The sequence below is a fragment of the Salvelinus sp. IW2-2015 genome, linkage group LG28 (assembly GCF_002910315.2).
Source record: "Salvelinus sp. IW2-2015 linkage group LG28, ASM291031v2, whole genome shotgun sequence".
NCBI classification, from domain to species: Eukaryota; Metazoa; Chordata; class Actinopteri; order Salmoniformes; family Salmonidae; genus Salvelinus; species Salvelinus sp. IW2-2015.
Window position 1 is genome coordinate 2,107,527 of NC_036868.1, and position 19,597 is coordinate 2,127,123.

Sequence of the window (19,597 nt, forward strand, 5' to 3'; positions counted from 1 at the left end):
ACAGTTCATATCTATCGGTCGCGTGTTACCAGACACTTAGGTAGTGTACGATAGATATAAGATATGTTTGTACCGTTGCCCAGGGAGGCGGGAACGCGTGAGGTTGGAATGAAGATCGGGTGCAAGGGGTTCTGCACGAGGATTTATATATTTCTATTTTTAAGCTTACCACCCCCCCGGCACGCGACGGTCAGCGAAGCAAATTTAGTTGCCATCGTTTATAATACTATATAAAACAGAACCCACCAGATACCAGTTGCGATTTTTACGTGTGTTACCACAGCGTTCATTGTTTGTGAGTGTAATGTTTGCTCAGTAAGTTTACCTTCGATGAGAATACGCCAGAGAAAAAGATACTCCTTACATTTTCTTGAGAACATAAAAAGAATTCTCTTCTCCAAAGAAGAGTTTCACATCGTCCCACATTGAATGGAAACCCTGGCGGAACGCAGGGCACGACGAGGACCCCATCTTCCCTCACCCAAAAAAAGTTCTCAACTGGGAAAATCACAATGGAACAGTCAAGGCTGGAAACTTGGTATTCTGTGCTCGTGATACTGTCATTAACACATAATCTGCAACCCTTTAAAAAAAGCTTAAACATGGGTCTAATTTGTTCGAATAAAACAAAAATTTTGTACAATTTCAATTTGCCCTGTATGTCATGCCTCTTCTGCAGCGAAATCCAAAGGCACCCACAAATATTTGTTATGTAAATGGTGTTGCCTTGCTTGTGAATTTATTTTGTGGTTTTCCTTGGATCTCAGGACCCCTCACGACGTAAGTCTTGCCAGAGCCAACCCGCCAAACACAAACCAAATGTATAAGCGTCGTGAAAAAAAGAATGAGGAGGCCAGTAACCAGAACGCAAAGAACTCACGGAAGAGGCCCTTTCTACGACTGTTTTCACAGATAATCACGGTCCGACACCCGACAGCGCCGCGCAGACGAAACTAGGATAGGTCGTCAAGGATGAACATCTGGGCCCCAACCCGTTACAAGAGATGTACCTGGTATCGATTCCATGCCTATTGTCTATATAGTTCTTTTGTTTCGACTCCCATGGGTGTCAACCCTATCGTGCTCGTGCGATAGCCAGCTAAAGTACTTTCACTGTGTTTTAACCTTATTAATCCAAAATATATGATTAGGCCATGGAATTAGACCAAAGGTTGGTGATCTGTAATACGGTGATTTTTTTTTATTTATTATTTTTTTAAATAAAATTAAATAGTCATTCAATTTTGCAGAGTCATTCAAAAATCTGTAGAGTATAAGAAGACCAATTAAGATATTAACAAAATGGGTATCATTCAAATGAACATGACTGACCAACCATATCCAGGCCACCTAGACATCTCAACTGGATGCCTCAATTCCAAACTTGAAAGTATTCAAGCTTCAGCCTAACATCGTTGTTAGTTTGTGCGTGTGTTTGGAAACTCATTAATCATCATCTCTCAACTCTACCAGTCCCCTGGACAGAAGGATGACGAGGAGGGAAGCGACGTACGATGATGATGACGATAAAGAGGGCTTGGAAAGCATCGATGAATGGAAGGAAGATGAGGATGGCAAGGCGAAGGAAGATATGAAAGAGGAATGGAAAATGGATTAGATTCAGGTCACCCCCCTTAAAAAAAAAAATCCCCACAATTGTAAAAACTGTCCCCCACTGCCTTTGTTTATAACATGTGATGCAGTGGAAGACTGCCACTGGTAATTAAGTGTGTCTGCCACTTGTCATGGAATGTTAGGTCTATTAGCATGCCGCAAGGGGTAAAATGTGATACTAGTGTCCTTCTGACAAGGATGATCTTCACCGTGCGAATTGAATTAAAGGTTGAAAGGAACATTTCCAAACACCTACACCATTCCCTGTTTCTTTCCTTTTCCAATCATTCCTTCAAACCCTTTGGGAGCAATAATATTGTTGTTTTCAATTTTATTTTTGTTATTTTTGTGCTCTCCTGTTCTACAAGTGGTTCCGCCTGTCCATACCATGTCTATAGAACTGCGTTAATTTCTCCAGAAGGCGGCCATGCCCCACATCAGAAAGCTAGGGGCAATAACACAACATCTTCCATAACTACTACACGTTGCTCTCCCGAAACGAAAGGAACAAATAAAATAAAAAGTACGGCATTCGCACGTCCAGTCATATAGACAAATAATTTCAATTAAGCAATTTAATATGTTATGACTATATACAAAATAAGGTTTCTGTAAAGTTGTGACGTGAATAAAGAGGATCTCAGTGGTGCACGAGTGAATAATAGCATCTCTAGACACTTTTAAAAAAAGATATATACATTGTTCTTTACGCAGGTTTTGAGGGCCTCCTGGAGTTGCAGTTTTTTCTTCGTCATGTGTTGTACTAATGGAAAGCATCAGCTTCTTCCTGTCAACTGTTTTGTAAATTTTTGAAGCGTCGGATATCTTGGTTATGACACAGTATGTAGACAGTAAATGGGGTTTGATTGCCGGATAGTATTCGAAATCGGCATTTGACACATTTGGAGTTGTTGATTGACTTTTCATTGTATAATGTTTTACAGTACACCCATGAGCCGTTTTGGAAAAAAATTAAAATTTTTAATAAAACAAAACAAAATTTCCTCCTTGTAATTTTGAGCTTGGGCTAATTAACAGGGTATTTCATAGAGAAGAACAATAAAGACCATGTATAATCTCATATGGAAATCTACACTTGGTTCCTTCTCCGCCTTTCTACTATGGGGAAAACTGTCATGTTAAGCATTTAAGGTACCAATTGCTTGTGTTATCATTGCTAACTATAAATAAACTTGTAATACGATTCATGCGTAGGGGTAGTGTCTGAGCGTATCGACAATTTGTGTTGTGAATAGGGTAGGAGTAAAAATATGCAACTTACGCTTCATCCGGAAAAGAAGTGCGACAACAGTGGTATGTATTAGCCTATGGCTAAAGAACTTGATATGGACCTGGGCCTCCCTTAAAGTTGACCCCTACCGTTTGGGGCCTTGAGCGCAGGTCCATTAAAGGGCAAGTTCACTATTACAACTTGCATGTTGGATGGTTCCTCACCCAGTTTCTTTTAAAACGCCCATTACAAAACTTCATCAACATTAGCTACCACTTAGCCAAAAAAAAATATGTGGTGAGGGTTGATGCCACATGGGGCATAGTGAGCATTATAAAATGTTTTAATCAAACGTCAGATTGGTTCTTTGTTAAACGCGTCAATCTGCGCATTTAACCAAAAAAATTCATTAACATGCCGCCCATCACTTCACTGATTTTTTTTTGTATTTTGCTAGCGGCTGCAAAGTTAGCAATGTGCTGTTTAAAGAACCTGTAACTATGCGATTACAGTTTTCATGCGCCTAACAGACTTATTTTCAGGGTGAGGAACCATCTAACAACAAGTTTGTAACGATGGTGAACTATTTAACCCCAACAACATATTCTCCAATACAGGGGCAGCTTGTCTTCAACTAATTTGTATTATTGGACTACTGTCCAGAACCTTCTATGATAATCAGATATTTTTCAAGATCATGCAATGCGAATCCAAGCCATGTATTTTTTATAGCTTATGAAGACAGCCAGTTTGTTGCCACTTTAAAGCGGTACCTTTGAATACTGGGAATGAATGGCGCGGATCATTCATTTTCAATAGGATCTTTGCTCTACAAAAAAATATTTACTGGGAGGCGTCCAGAATAGAGGGTTGACCTTGGGGGGGTGGTGAGGGCTAGTCGTGGGTGGTTTTGTTAGTGGGCGTAGCGGTCGCTGGGAGGTTTGTATCTTTGTGGGTGGTTTGGTGGTGTTTGTTTTATTTTTTACGGGGTTTTGGGGTTATTATGTTTATTAGTGTAGTGGATTGTTTTTGTTTTTTGTATTTATTGTATTGAAGTTGTTAAACTTATTTTAGTTATTTTTTGCTTTGAGGGTGTGGTTTTTCCAGGGAGCGGACACGGGACGGCCGGCGGTTATTGTTTTTTTCCCTCCGCCGTTTATTACCGTTATGCTCTTCTGCTCGTATTTTCCTATAAACATATAGCAGCTGACCATTAATTTACACCTAAATTAAAGTTATAGAAAATAAAAAGTTGTGAGCTTCTTTAATGTATCGATGTGTGGCCTCATTTATTAAGAACTTTACAGATGCTATGCAACAGCCTACTGACGTATGAAGGCATATATTGTAGTTATATTTAGCCCCGGTGCTATCCAACTTGACTCCCGACAGTTTGAGCTTGATGTGAGAAGACGTGTACTAACCCTTTTTCATAGCCTATCCAGAGTACTCCTAGAAATCTAACCAATATTATGGCTTAATTCTTCTTAATAATACAAAAATCGATTTAGACTCCAGGCGGTCGGGATAGAAAATAATGAAAATTTACCCCCCTCTGTACGGTCTATATCTGTATACCCTAGTACGACGCAAGTGTAAGCCAACCTATCTGACAAAAAGAAAAAAATGCATGTTTGAAGTCATAGCCATGCCACAGCACTATATCTATCTTCCTGGGTTAGGCCTAAGCTCTTCCACCTATATATAGGATATAATGTACCTGACATAAAATAATAAACACAACAATGCAACAATTAGACACTGCAGTTGACAAGTTCAAAAGCTCAAGAACAAAAAAAAAAAAAAAGAAAACCCTCAGTCAACCGTTCTATAGTACAAAGCTTAACGTTTGTAAATAGTGTCATATGAACATAAGATTCCAATCAACAGACAAACCTGAAACAAGAAATATCCACAGACGGGGGTTGTGACTAACAAAATTGATAAATGTGCTCCCTGCAAACAATGTACCGAAGTTCCAAAATCAAGAACAAAGTAACAGTTCATAGACGTTACCGGGACTGTTTTTGCTACTCCAGTGGTTGTGGATGGTAAGTTTTGGTTTCGCCATTTGAAGTGGCTGACAAAGTGCACGCTAGCACTGAGGGCACCGGCCTCTGTGATGTGGCGTGCGGTCTGGGTTTGTTGTGTCTCCTTGTTAGTAGGGCATGGCGTGATGGGCGTGCGGTCTGGGTTGTTGTGTCTCTTGTGTAGCATGGCGTGATGTGGCGTGCCGGTCTGGTTTGTTGTGTCTCTTGTGTAGTAGGATGGCGTGAATGTGGCGTGCGATCTGGGTTTGCTGTGTCTCTTTCGTGTGGAGAGGCGTGCCCGTTCTGGGTTGCTGTGTCCTTCTCCGTGTAGGGCTGATGGCTTGTGGCGTCGGTCTGGGTTTGCCTGTGTCTGTCTCGTGTGGTAGAACAATATTTGACAGTGAATTGAGTCTGGCCTTCGGTCTCTGGAGCCGTGGTGTCTACTGTTGGCCATGCGTGCTGCGAGTGGCCAGTCTTCCACACAGAGATTTTTGTGCGTTCCCGGTCTGGTTCTGTGTCTCGTTAGTGAAGTTATTCTAATGCGTGACTTGCTGTGATGTGCGTGATGCCCCTTACGTCTGGGTTTGCTGTGTCTCTCCGTGCTGTGCACTATGCGGTGCGTGTCGCCACCAAGCGTCACCTTGCTGAGCGTGACGATACGGTTGCTCTTGCCTGGATCTCTCGAGTGTTTTTCTCGTTGGCTGGTCTGGGTTGCTGTGTCTTTCGTGTGGTGTGGCGTGCGGTCTGGGTTTGCTGTGTCTTTCGTGTGGTGTGGCGTGCGGTCTGGGTTTGCTGTGTCTTGTGTGGTAGGACATCCAGTGTGATTCGGACTCCCAACGCTGGAAGATTGTCTTTCTGCCCATTTCCCTGTGGTCATGGCTCCCGACGCTCCAGAGCAAACAACTTTGGGCCTGAAGACAAGATGGACACAGAACAATATTTAACCACATCTCTTTTTCTAGTATTGATTATGAAATGTAGCATTTCAGGGAACTGTCGACCAAAGCCTGAAGTAAATGCTGCTTTGGTTTGTATGTTACGAGTGTGATTGAAATGTACAGCACTACGATATCTGCGACATATTTGCAAAAGTCATACCTGTATAATTTGCCATTTGCTCTAACCAGGCCTCACCTTTGATCTCTGACCTCTGTGTTGCAGTGAACTGTTGCAGTCCTTAGATATGTGTGACAACGACCCTGTTGCCATCGCTAGGTGCTTCGTCATGAAGGTCAGTCCTATTATGCTGTGCATGATTCTCTGCCCTGATGAAGAGTTTCGTCCAGTGCTCGAAACCAATAACTCGTCATCATTTTTGGTGGATTAACACTCCCTTTCGAACAATATTGAGACTATGTAACGTATTATGTTTTTTCTTTCAGAGAGAGTATTTTGAGATCTATACACAGTACTGTACCAACTACCCAAAGTAAGTGAACTCTCTTAGCTGGCCAGTGTACCTGGCATGTGCAGCTTTTACTGGCTCAACTGTTCACAGAAACAGACTGAGCATGTGAAGAAAACCGTGGATGAGATATTGGGGGGGGATGTCTGCTACTGACACCTAGTGGTGGAAAGTATACTCTGTTTTCTGTGCTGTTACACAAAAAAATGAGTTATATGGAAAAATTGGGTTGACCGGCTCATAACTACAAGAACAGAGCAAATGGAATGACATCAAACACCTGGAAACCATGTGTTTGATACCATTCCGCTCCAGTCATTCCCACGAGCCTGTCCTCCTCAATTAAGGTGCCACCAACCTCCTGTGCATCCTATACACCTACAAGTTGTGTTTTCAACCCACTCCAGAGATATGTACAAATTGTAGTCAATTTTCTCAAATTAAATGGGTGAGAAACAAAACCGATGAAAAGGATCATACTGAAATGGGTAATTGGGGGAATATGACACAAACATTGAATTGTACTAGAGAGAAGTGTGGAGATGTGCACCAGCTTCATCCATTCACATAACTAAGTGTGTAATTATTCAATCATTGTCCAATACTTTCCTCTAGACTCTCATTCTGTATTACTGACCCGGTCCTCTCCCACATAGTTATGTTTCTGTAGTACTGACCGGGTCCTCTCTCCACCTAGTTCTGTTTCTGTAGTACTGACCCGGTCCTCTCTCCATCTAGTTCTGTTTCTGTAGTACTGACCCGGTCCTCTCTCCANTGTTTCTGTAGTACTGACCCGGTCCTCTCTCCATCTAGTTCTGTTTCTGTAGTACTGACCCGGTCCTCTCTCCATCTAGTTATTTTTCTGTAGTACTGACCCGGTCCTCTTTCCACCTAGTTCTGTTTCTGTAGTACTGATCCGGTCCTCTTTCCACCTAGTTCTGTTTCTGTAGTACTGATCCGGTCCTCTTTCCACCTAGTTCTGTGGCTGCTCTGACAGACTGCATGAGGAACAAATCCTTGGCCAAGTTGTTCCGGGAGCGGCAGGCCTCTCTGAAACGCTCCCTTCCCCTGGGCTCCTACCTGCTCAAGCCTGTACAGAGGATCCTCAAGTACCACCTACTGCTTCAGGTACAGAGATGGGATCAGTTTTGTCTTTTTAGATCATAATGAATAAGATGTATATGGACAGGGGGGCGACCTGATCCTAGATCAGGGCCAATACCCACAAAGCGTCTCAGAGAAGAGTGTTGATCTAGGATCAGTTTTGCCTTTTTAGATCACAAATAATACAATTATTTGGACAGGTCCTTGATCAGCACTAATACCATTGGAATACAGCCTGTTGAGAGGATCATCAAGTACCACAGTTGCTCCATGTAGTTGCTCCAGGCAGTTGCTCCAGGCAGTTGCTCCAGGCAGTTGCTCCAGGCAGTTGCTCCAGGCAGTTGCTCCAGGCAGTTGCTCCAACTAACCACCCAAGGAATGCCCTGCCATAGCATCCTGGTTCAAATACTTTTAAAATGCATAAATGCATCTTTCCTTCCTACCCTCCCTTGAAGTTATCACTGATCTGACACAAATTGATAGGTGTAAGGATGGGTTTCCACTTCATAGATTTCCCCTATCCAGCCATGTCAGATCAGTAATTACTCTTGAGAATGGGAGGAAGAAAGGATGCATTTTTGAAGGAACCAACTCGTGTTCTCCAAAGCAGCTTGAAATGATTCAGATATATTGACACCGTAGGTTCAACTTCTTACTAGAACAAACAGAACAACTCACTAAAGAGCCATGTCTGTGGGAAGTGCACTAGTTTAAATAACTATTGTGTTCCTTCTGCAGGAGATAGCCAAGCACTTTGACCCAGAAGAGGAGGGCTATGAGGTAGTGGAGGAAGCCATCTACACCATGACAGGCGTGGCCTGGTACATCAACGACATGAAGAGGAAGCACGAGCACGCCGTTCGACTGCAGGTTAGCAGACGCCTCCTTCATGCAAACAACCATATAAACATATTCTGAGACAATTACGAAACGATTGCCACACAGAGCGGAACACACACACCATCTTTCACACCCTGTGTAATCAATGTGAATAAGCCCCTCCCACATTAATAAACATTTAAACCCACTGGCCGTCTGATCCTTATTTTAATTTTTTTATTTTATCTTTATTTAACTAGGCAAGTCAGTTAAGAACAAATTCTTATTTACAATGACGGCCTAGGAACAGTGAGTTAACTGCCTTGTTCAGGGGCAGAATGACAGATTTTTACCTTGTCAGCTCGGGGATTCGATCTTGCAACTTTTCGGTTACTAGTCCAACCCTCTAACCACTAGGCTACCTGCCGCTATCCTGTGTCATGTTGTGCTGTTATTACATTTCATTTAGGCAGGTCAGCTCCGTGCATGTAAAGAGGCTCTGTCCCAAATGGCACATCATATCCTATAATGCATTACTTTTTCACCAGAGGCCCCTAGGGGTCCTGGTCAAAAGTAGTGCACTATAAAGGGAATAGGGTGCCATTTGGAACACATCCCAATGTTCTGAACATCAATTACAAACCCTCCATGGTTCTCCTCTCTTGTTAAACTAGATTGAGTGTACAACATTTCTGACCAGAGACAACATGGCACAGCCAACCCCGGGAGACCCTCACAGAGTAGCCCTCGCAGGGCAATACATGGGAGCTTGTCGTCAAAGGTCGTGTTAAAATAAACAGCGACTACAATGGGTTCTTAGGCTAATTTCTCATGGGGCCAGCTATTTACTGGTCAGAGCTTGTTGGAATATATTTGTTTATCATCTGCAGTTAGGCTTGATTATGTATTTAACTCTGTTTGGAGGATCTATTAACCTCAAACTACAGAGCCTTCGGAAACTATTCAGACACCTGGACTTTTTCCACATTTTGTTAGGTCACAGCCTTATTCTAAAATGGATTCCATAAATAAAGGTCTTCAACAATCTACACACAATACCCCATAATGACAAAGCAAAAACAGGTTTTTAGACATTTTTGCAAATGTATTAAAAATGTAAAAAACATACCTTATTTACATAAGTATTCAGACCCTAGCTATGAGACTCGACTTTTAGCTCAGTGCATCCTGTTTCCATTGATCATCCTTGAGATGTTTCTACAACTTGATTGGAGTCCACCTGTGGGAAATTCAATTGGTTGGACATGATTTGGAAAGGCACACAACTGTCTATATAAGGTCCCATAGTTGACAGTGCATGTCAGAGAAAAACCATGCAATGAGGTCGAAGGAATTGTCCGTAGAGCTCCGAGACAGGATTATGTCAAAGCACAGATCTGGGGAAGGGTACCAAAACAATTCTGCAGCATTGAAGGACCCCAAGAACACAGTAGCCTCTATCATTATTAAATGGAAGTAGTTTGGAACCACCAAGACTCTTCCTAGAGCTGCCCCCCCCCCCCCCCCCCTCCCTGCCAAACTGAGCAATTGGGGGAGAAGGGCCTTGGTCTGGGAGGTGACCAAAAACTCAATGGTCACTTTGCCAGAGCTCTAGAGTTCCTCTGTGCAGATCCTTTTGGAAGGCTAACCCTAACCTTAACCCATCTCTGCAGCACTCCACCAATCAGGCCTTTATGGTAGAGTGGCCAGACGTTAGTAAAAGGCACATGACAGCCCGCTTGGAGATTGCCAAAGGCACCTAAAGGACTCTCAGACCATGAGAAACAAGATTCTCTGGTCTGATGAAACCAAGATTGAACTCTTTGGCCTGAATGCCAAGCGTCACGTTTTGAGGAAACCTGACACCATCCCTATGGTGAAGCATGGTGGTGGCAGAATCATGCTGTGGGGATGTTTTTCCGTGACAGGGACTGGGAGACAAGTCAGGATCAAGCAAAAGATGAACAGAGCAAAGTACAAAGAGATCCTTGATGAAAACCTCCTCCAGATCATACAGGACCTCAGACTAGGATGAAAGTTCACCTTCCAACAGGACAATGACCTAAGCACACAGCCAAGACAACGCAGGAGTGGCTTAAAATCAAATGTTATTGGTCACATACACATATTTAGCAGATGTTATTGCGGGTACAGTGAAATGCTTGAGTTCCTAGCTCCTACAGTGCTGTAGTAATTCACAACAATACACACATCTAAAAGTAAAAGAATGGAATTAAGAAATATATAAATATTAGATTGAGCAATGTCGGAGTGGCATTGACAAAAAAATATATTTTTTGGTTGTTTTTTTAACCTTTATTTAACAAGGCAAGTCAGTTTAAGAACAAATTCTTATTTACAATGACGGCCTACCGGGGAACAGTGTTCAGGGGCAGAACGACAGATTTTTAGCTTGGGGATTTGATCCAGCAACCATTCGGTTACTGACCCAACGCTCTAACCACTAGGCTACCTGCCGCCCCAATGCAGTAGAATGGAATACAGTATATACGTATGAGATGAGTAAAGCATTATGTAAACATTATTAAAGTGGCCAACGATCCCAATTCTATGTATATAGGGGGGAAGCCTCTATCAAATCAAATGTTATTGGTCACATACACATGGTTAGCAGATGTTAATGCGAGTGTAGTGAAATGCTTGTGCTTCTAGTTCCGACCCTTCAGTAATATCTAACAAGTAATCTAACAAATTCACAACAACTACCTGATACACACACATGTAAAGGGATGAATAAGAATTTGTACATATAAATATATGGATGAGCGATGGCCGTGCGGCATAAGCAAGATGCAGTAGAAGGTATAGAATACAGTATAAACATATGAGTTGAGTAATGTAAGATATGTAAACATTATTAAAGTGGCGTTATTTAAAGTGACTAGTGGTCAATTTATTAAAGTGGCCAGAGATTTGAGTCTGTATGTTGGCAGCAGCCGCTCTATGTTAGTGATGACTGTTTAACAGTCTGATGGTCTTGACATAGAAGCAGTTTTTTTTCACCTTAGAAGCTCTAATGTGCAGGGTTGCGTAACCAGGCGGAAGCAAGCTAGTGATGGCTATTTACGTCTGATGGCCTGTTTTTGAGTCTCTGTCCCAGCTTTGATGCACCTGTACTGACCTCTCCTTCTGGATGATAGTGGGGTGAACAAGCAGTGGCTCATGTGGTTGTTGTCCTTGATGATCTTTTTGGCCTTCCTGTGATGGTCATTCCCTTCCACCTCTGACGAGCCTTCACTGCTCAAATACCCCCCAACGAACCCCAAAATACCCCCAACAATACAAAAACACCCCCCAACAACCCCAAAATACCCCCCATCAACCTGGCTAAACTCAATACTCCTATAATTGCACACCTTCAAGAAACACCCTTGAGCATTTTGGGGAAATGAATTGCTTAACATGGCTTGTGCCACAATGATACCTTTTTCACCCTATGATGTCTATTGCTGTTGGGTGTTTAATAAATATCACCTCATCTGTGTTGGCTTGTCCAGGAGGTCCAGTCTTTGCTGATCAACTGGAAAGGACCGGACCTGACCACGTACGGGGAACTGGTCCTGGAGGGCACCTTCAAGGTCCACCGGGCCAAGAACGAGCGCACACTCTTCCTCTTCGACCGCATGCTCCTCATCACCAGGCGCCGAGGAGAGCACTACGTCTTCAAGACCCTCATCTCGGTGAGTGCTGCTTGCTGGGGTCAAGGGATAGGGGGTCAGGATTTGTCAACCCTGTTGTCCTGCGTTTTTTTCTCTCTTTCAAATCCGATTTTTTTCCTTGTAAAAAGGTCTCCATTATATTCCAATCACTTACAGTTTGAATGGCAAAAAGTAATGTATTGTATTCTGTGTTGCATTTATTGTATTCATTATTTGGAGATTTATGTAAATTAGCACTTGTACTCTGATAATGTCTTATCAATGGTCCCTAAGGGGATTAATGAAGACGAATTGAATTTTAATTCAATTGAAAAACAGAGCTGAGTGTGTTTTGTCTTATCTGTGGTTTGTCCCATTGGTCTAAACTAGCTTCCTGTCGTCGTTTCCTTTCTTTCCTGATGATGAATGACAGATTAGGTAGTAGGACTGGAGCTGATCTACTCCTTTCCTGATGATGAATGACAGATTAGGTACGTAGGATCTGGAAGCTGAATCTACTCCTTTCCTGATGATGAATGACAGATTAGGTAGTAGGACTGGAGCTGATCTACTCTTCCTGATGATGAATGACAGATTAGGTAGTAGGACTGGAGCTGATCTACTCCTTTCCTGATGATGAATGAACAGATTAGGTAGTGGACTGGAGCTGATCTACTCCTTTCCTGAGATGAATGACAGATTAGGTAGTAGGACTGGAGCTGATCTACTCCTTTCCTGATGATGAATGACAGATTAGGTAGTAGGACTGGAGCTGATCTACTCCTTTCCTGCGTCAGTGATAATGACGGACTCGGTTCTTTTCTGTGCTCTATGAATATTTTTGTTCTAACTTTCTTCCAACTTCCTGATATGTCACGTTTGTCTTTCCTATCTTTCTGGTGACACTGGGTTTGATATGCCAAAGTGTTCATCAGTGTCCCCTACACACTGAATTCATTAATATACTTTAGTATTACATCTAATTTTCCCTATTGAGTGCAGACCAATCTTTTCTCTTAACTATATTTCACTCGTTTTTCATTTGGCTACAGTGTTCCACCCTCATGCTAATCGAGAGTGCCAAGGACTCTCTAAGCTTCAGCGTCACTCACTACAAGCACCCCAAGCAGCCCCACACAGTGCAGGTGAGTGAGGGAGACCTCTCAACCAACCGCACACTACCACAGTGGCTAATTAATGGGAATTCAGACATGGTAGGAGAACATTAAGACACATTAGTAGTGGACTTTTAGAATCATGAATGCCATAGTTAACCCTGTGTAGCATGTGAATCAGATTACAGTATTGTGTGGGGGGGGTGGGGGGCAGGGTTGGTTTTTCTATCCTTGAAGGGACCAGACGTCCTCACAAAGATAGTAAAATAAGGGGGAAAACTAACAAGTGGGGACATTTCGCTGGTCCCCACAAGGACAAAAGGCAATTTTAGACTTAAGGGTCAGGGTTATGAGTTAGCTTTTGGGTTAGGTTAGGGAAAATAGGAATTTGAATGGGAATCATTTGTTTGGTCCCCACAAGGATAGTAATGTGTGTGTGTGTGTGTGTGTGTGTTCATGGCTGATTCTGATAATACAACTGTATGAATATTTAAAGTAGGTCAACTCCCACCTTGCAGGCGATGTTCCTGTTGTGTGATAATGTAGACTAGATTGAAATACAGCCCTGCTGTTCTTAAGAACCTGCACCTGTAGAATTTAGGTGTACTGTTGTACTGGCCTGGTTTTTGCCAAAACAAATAATCACCATCATTATCATAGCCATAAAACTGTCTTTGTTTTTGGTGTTTTTCTTACTGCAGTGAATTCTCTGTGGGAATGCATAGGAACTTACCTGCCCCCTCTCTCACCCCTCCTCTCCTCTCCAACTCTCTTACCCTCAGGCCAAGACTGTGGAAGAGAGGAAACTATGGGCCCATCACATCAAAAGGATCATTCTAGAAAACCATCAAGCCATCATCCCTCAGAAGGTACACATGAGGTGCTATTGCTAAGATTAAAGAGGGAAGGGGGTAATCTAAGGGAGGATAGCTGACAGTTGTTTTTGTGTTTCTTTTTATCAGGCAAAGGAGGCCATCTTAGAAATGGACTCGATTTGTGAGTATTTGCAGTGATTATTAATGCACTTTACTGCCCAGCCACCCCATCTATCCAGCATATTTTTTACATCCAAGCAACATCGGAATGAAGTTGATTTATTTTTAGGAGTGGCGGAGAGGGATGCTTTTAATATATTGACCAAAAATATTAACGCAACATGCAACAACTTCAAAGTTTTTTATGAGTTACAATTCATATAAGGAAATCAGTCAATTGAAATCAATTCATTAGGCCCTGATCTATGGATTTCACATGACTGGGCAGGGGCGCAGCCATGGGTGGTTCTGGCTCCCAAGTGGGTTGGCCAGGCCCAGCCAATCAGAATTAGTTTTTCTCCACAAAAGGGCTTTATTACAAACAGAAATACTCCTTGGTTTCATCAGAGCTTTGTGTGGCTGGTCTCAGAAGATCCCGCTGGTGAAGAAGCCGGATATGGAGCTCATAGACTGGCAAATTCTCTAAAACAATGTTGGAGGCAGTTTTATGGTACATTAACATAAAACTATCTGGCAATAGCTCTGGTGGACATTGCATTGCTGCAGTCTGTGGTGTTGTGTGACAAAACTGCATATTTTAGAGCTGTCTTTTTTATTGTCCCCAGCACAAGGTACACCTGTGTAAAAATCCGATTTTTCACATGCCACACCTGTCAGGTGGATGGATTATCTTGGCAAAGGAGAAATCCTCTCTAACAGGGATGTACACCATTTTAGAGAAATACGTTTTTTGTACATATGGAACATTTCTGGTATCTTTTATTTCAGCTCATGAAACATGGGACCAACAGTTCACATGTTGCGTTTTATGTTTTTGTTCAGTATAGATAAGTTATTTATTAATAAATGTTATAGAAATGATGGAATGGCAGTCGCTGTGTATTTATTATTTCAGACTGCTTCCTCTTAAAAGGCCTCTTCATTAGTACTTGACCAGAATAAATGGACATGAATATATGTATTAATTATATACAAAAGCCACATACTGTAATAATATTGGAAAGTGAGTTGATTGAGCATCATGCGTCAGTTGAATTTTTTTTTTCAAGATTTTTGTATTTGTTTTTCTTGGATCATGATGTCATTCATTATACTATAAGTTCATCAGGTGTGATTCATGATTTGTAAGTCTGTTAACCCATGTTGTTTGTCTCTGTGCCTAAAAGACCCATCAAAGTTCCGGTACAGTCCAGAGAGAATGAAAAAGGCCATTTCCTGCATATCAGACGAGTTTCCCAGAGAAGGTCGTCAGGGGCGACGGCAGTCAGGTAAGCACCCAACTTTAGTCCTGAAACTCAAATATCTATTATTTGATGTGCAAACCCATTCACTATTGTGTATGTGAAAGTACATGGAAATTATATGGGGAGACATATTATGACTCTAGTGTTTTCAAATTTAGATCCGATTTGGCCAATGCTCAAATTGTGTGTCAGTCACGTAGCTAACGGTTACTCTACATGCTTTGTTAGCCTGGATTCAGATTTGGCTTTACGTGTCACATTTACATAACTCAAATATTGTATCTCACTGAAAAGGATTTGACAATGACCATCCATGCAGTTTTGAATCGTGATGAGGCGGGGACTGTCTGAAGTGGCTCGCTTTTGAGATTTGCTCATTGTCTATTTCTCTCCCTCAGAACCGACCAAACAGATCCTGAAGAACACCAAAGGTAAGGGCACCAGGCTTTCATCCCAGCCAATTTCATATGTCATCATCAGCCATTATGACAAACACCTCTGAGAACCTTTTTGTGACTGTTCAGAACCTACTTCCTCTGTGTAATAGTCACAGTTGGTAACCAAATATAAAAGGGTTGGCTTGAGAAAATGTGCATCTCCTATGATGTTGGTGCAAATGGTGGATTCTATGTCTAGTATTTCATATTTTATTAGGATCCCCATTACCTCCTGCCAAGGCAGCCACTACTCTTCCTGGGGTCCAAACTGAAACAAAACAACACATCACAACAAAACAATAGTCTACATCATTAATAAAACAATACGTCACATAAAGACATTGTGCACTATAAAAATTGACACTGCTCCACCAGTCTGTGATGAGGGACCATCACACAGCAGGTGCTTCAAAGGAACTGTGGGTAGCAGTAAAAGGAAAGCCCTTTTGTCCTCGTTTTGGGGAGAACAAAAGCTACGGTCTTTTACTTCTCCCTCTGAAATGAGAGCATAAAAGCCGCTTGGTTGCTCCATCGAGTGTCTCCAACTCTTTTCTAGTAGTTAAATGTGGTTTGGAGCGCCGATCAGTGTCTCTTGCCCATTCGATTGATTCAGACTTTTTAGTGAAAAATGTGACATTAGCATTATCCATGTTATTTTCTCATGCACCTTGTGTGGTGTGACAGTGAGCTAGGTTTAGTCCAAGCAAACAATGATGTCAGATTGCAGACTGACTAATTAATTTTCCAAACTCAATATGGAACTGTCAGTCATATGAATCTTTGGCAAGATTTCGTCTAAGGAGATTAGACTAATTCATTGGAGAAGAGAACGCAATTTCATTATCAGGGAGGTATCATAGTCATTGCGTGCATTTTGATTTGGCTTATCATAGACTTGTTTAATTACAATTGACTGAATACTTTTCTCTTTGTCCCTTTTTCTTAAACATTTTTAAATATTTATCTTCCCTTGTTCACCTGTCCTGTTATCGGTGGGGATCCTACAGCCGTCCTCAAGGTAAGCCCAGAGTGATCCATTTTAAATTGTCCTTGATAACAAACACGTGCCCTATTATGCTGCACTTCTCTCTGCTCTCAAAGCCGAGGGGAATTTACGGTTAACATGTCGTTCAAAGATGGCTAACATAGAAAGGAAGGCTTTTTCTTAAGTGAGAGGAAACGTACATCTGGAGATTGACATATTTTAATTTAGTGGGCTTCAATTCAGGAAATTAAATGTTATATTTTGGAACTGCCCTCAATGGTTGCTTTCTCATGATTATTTCAGAACAAATTAACAGAATTCTATTACATTTTCACTCCATGCAGTGTCTTATCCAAAGGTGGGGGGAACTCTGAACTCAATGTGAAATGCATGTGTCTTGTCAATTGGCAATTAGTGTCTTATTCCCAGGCACCCTAGGGGTCTTAATAGGAACCATCCTGTTGCTCTGTCTGGGATTTATTGTAGCTCTATAATGTCACCACATGTGGGTATGAGACGATTTTTGTAATAGGACTCATGTTTTCACACAATCCATGGTATTTGCTGAGTGTGTGGAGATACCCAACAGGCTTTACTGAATAGGTCTTGAGGTGGTTCGTCAGACAAAATGCATTGTGTGATCTGTGTGACTTCACGCTACAGCACGCAGACAGCGAAGGGGCCCTACCAGACGACCCGCGCTCCATTCAGGCAGCCGCTAGTGTCAGCACCCTGGGCTCGAGCCTAGGCGAGTCCGAGGCTGAGAGGCCTAGTGTGGAGGAGGAAGAAGAGGAGGAGGATATGGGCCTTAGGAAGAACTCTCTTGAGAGGCTAAGCCCCAGTGACATTGAGGAGCCGAGGACAGGGTCAGCATCCCACAAGGGCAGGGCGACTCTGGGGGAGGAATGTGACTCGGATGATATTCTGATGGAGGAAGACCAGGTAGAGGACTTTGCCAGTTCCATGCTGGCCGCCATCTCCTGCTGGCACTATAGAGCCAGGGCTTTGCTTTCCATGGGGGTCACAACGGTGAGGCTCTAGCTGCCACCATCGGGTTTCCTTCTTCTTCTAAGCTTTGTAGCTACCCCCCTCCAGTCCCCAGCTTGGCCACGTTGGTCCACCCTAGTCTAGCCCAGAGTCTTGTCAGTCATAACCTACTAATGTCTTGGATAACCCCATGTCAATGCTATTCGTATCCTGCAAACGGCGACTGACTTTTATGAATGATGCTCCGTCTAAGCATGGATGCTCTTTGTCTCAATGCTTTCTACATTCGACTGCGTTAGACTAATAGATGCATGATCGTCATACTCCCGGAGCACCTCTAACGCTGCTTATGTTGATTGACTGTGCTTTGTGCATGTTTGAGTGACTGCCGGTGCTGCAAAAGCAAGGGGACGAATGGAACCTTATTAATTTCTATTTAACTGACAAAATGACCATTTGTTGTTTTGCTGCCATTTACAATGTCGTTGTCATTGCCTCTTGTGAATCTCTCAATTTAAAAAGGGAATTAAAAAGGGTAGGTAACTGCCCTCATCTCTCAGTTTAGCACAAACCTTGGCTCCAACGTCTCACTCTGACACTGCTCCCAGGACAGGTACATACTAAGAAAATAGGTGTCACCCTTTCTGTTTGTGCTCTAAACTACTGACCAGTCCTGAAGAAGTTCTGCATGCATAGTGTCCTGTTTAAACCAGCTATGTCTCTAAAAACATCCCCCCGGTATTTTCTTATTTGTCTGTTTATTTATGCTGAACTAAAATAAGCGTTTGCTTCTACTTGAGTGTCAGTCTGACATTAGCGTCGTCTGTTAACACAACACTGATTTGCATGTCTGCTGGGATTGATCAACTAATCTTGTGCGGGCTGTTGATAATGAAGTTTGCTGATTCACAACACAGGCTTTACCTGGCTTTAATCCCCTTCCAAATGTGTTGCCGTCTGTATTTTCAGACTCAAATAATGAGTCCCATTCTTACTATGTACATCTCAAACAGACCGGTATCATTTTTCACTCTTGTAATTAAAGTAATTTGAGACTATAAGACTATAGGGTCAAAAATAACTGATTTATTGGCAATTTATACAATTTTATGAAAACAATCTTGAAGACAAATGTTGTATTATTGCTTATCAAGATGCATTAGCCCTGTCTTGGCTGAGGTTAGGAAGCTAATTCTAAATATATATTTTTCTTCCTGAAGGATGAAGAGGGAGACGATGTAATTGAGGAGAATGGGTCTTACAAAGAGAATGGGATTTCATCTGGTCCTGTGTTACAGTCAGAGACAGAGCAAAGCACCTCCATCGTGGAAAAGGTAAAGGAGTGACAGAGCTGGTTGGTGTTTGTGCCTCCTCACTGTACCGTCTGAAACTGTGAAAAATCAAACATCATCTTGGGGATGGAGGGAAAACATTACTCATCTGCTGTCCACTCCACTTTCATCTGTCTCGAATTTCTGGCTTTTGTCTTCACCACTTTCCCTGCTTCAGCCAGTGCCGCTGACATTATTCAGTGACACGTTGTGCCCATCTGTCTTGACTGATGTCTTCCATCGAATGATGGCAGTAGAAGTGGCCTGTCTGGGTCAATGTGTCTCTTCCAAAATACTTCACCTTGCCTCTCAGATTAGAAGCTCTGTCCAACCTAACGTTCTGCTTCAGATTCATTCTGTCACAGCAACATAACGTGTCAGAATCTGGAAGATAAAATGGTACTGTAGATCAGGTGAGGTTTATAGGTGGGTCGCTCCAACAATTAGGTGCCTTTTGAGTAGCCTAACTTGGCTAGGGGGGGGATTCACGTCATTTTAACATTCTGTCATAAAGAGCACATTTTCAACCTAAAAAAAAAACACATATTCCCTCCCATCTTGAGGTTATGTATAAAAAATACTCTATGCCGAATAAAGTAACATGGTTGACAACGTCATCTTAAATCAGCCATCAATCTCTT

General features: G+C 42.3%; 1 protein-coding gene across 1 annotated transcript in view; it reads left to right on the top strand.

The window, feature by feature from the left end:
* Positions 1-19,597, top strand: part of plekhg3 (pleckstrin homology and RhoGEF domain containing G3) — a 64,684-nt gene that overhangs the window by 33,951 nt on the left and 11,136 nt on the right. The window contains exons 4-16 of the mRNA XM_023973880.2: positions 6,037-6,106; positions 6,258-6,304; positions 7,258-7,408; positions 8,123-8,254; positions 11,722-11,904; positions 12,915-13,007; positions 13,760-13,846; positions 13,940-13,973; positions 15,139-15,240; positions 15,615-15,647; positions 16,661-16,671; positions 17,302-17,667; positions 18,846-18,959. Coding sequence (XP_023829648.1) covers positions 6,037-6,106; positions 6,258-6,304; positions 7,258-7,408; positions 8,123-8,254; positions 11,722-11,904; positions 12,915-13,007; positions 13,760-13,846; positions 13,940-13,973; positions 15,139-15,240; positions 15,615-15,647; positions 16,661-16,671; positions 17,302-17,667; positions 18,846-18,959 — 1,423 coding nt within the window. The remainder of the gene's footprint in view (positions 1-6,036; positions 6,107-6,257; positions 6,305-7,257; positions 7,409-8,122; positions 8,255-11,721; positions 11,905-12,914; positions 13,008-13,759; positions 13,847-13,939; positions 13,974-15,138; positions 15,241-15,614; positions 15,648-16,660; positions 16,672-17,301; positions 17,668-18,845; positions 18,960-19,597) is intronic.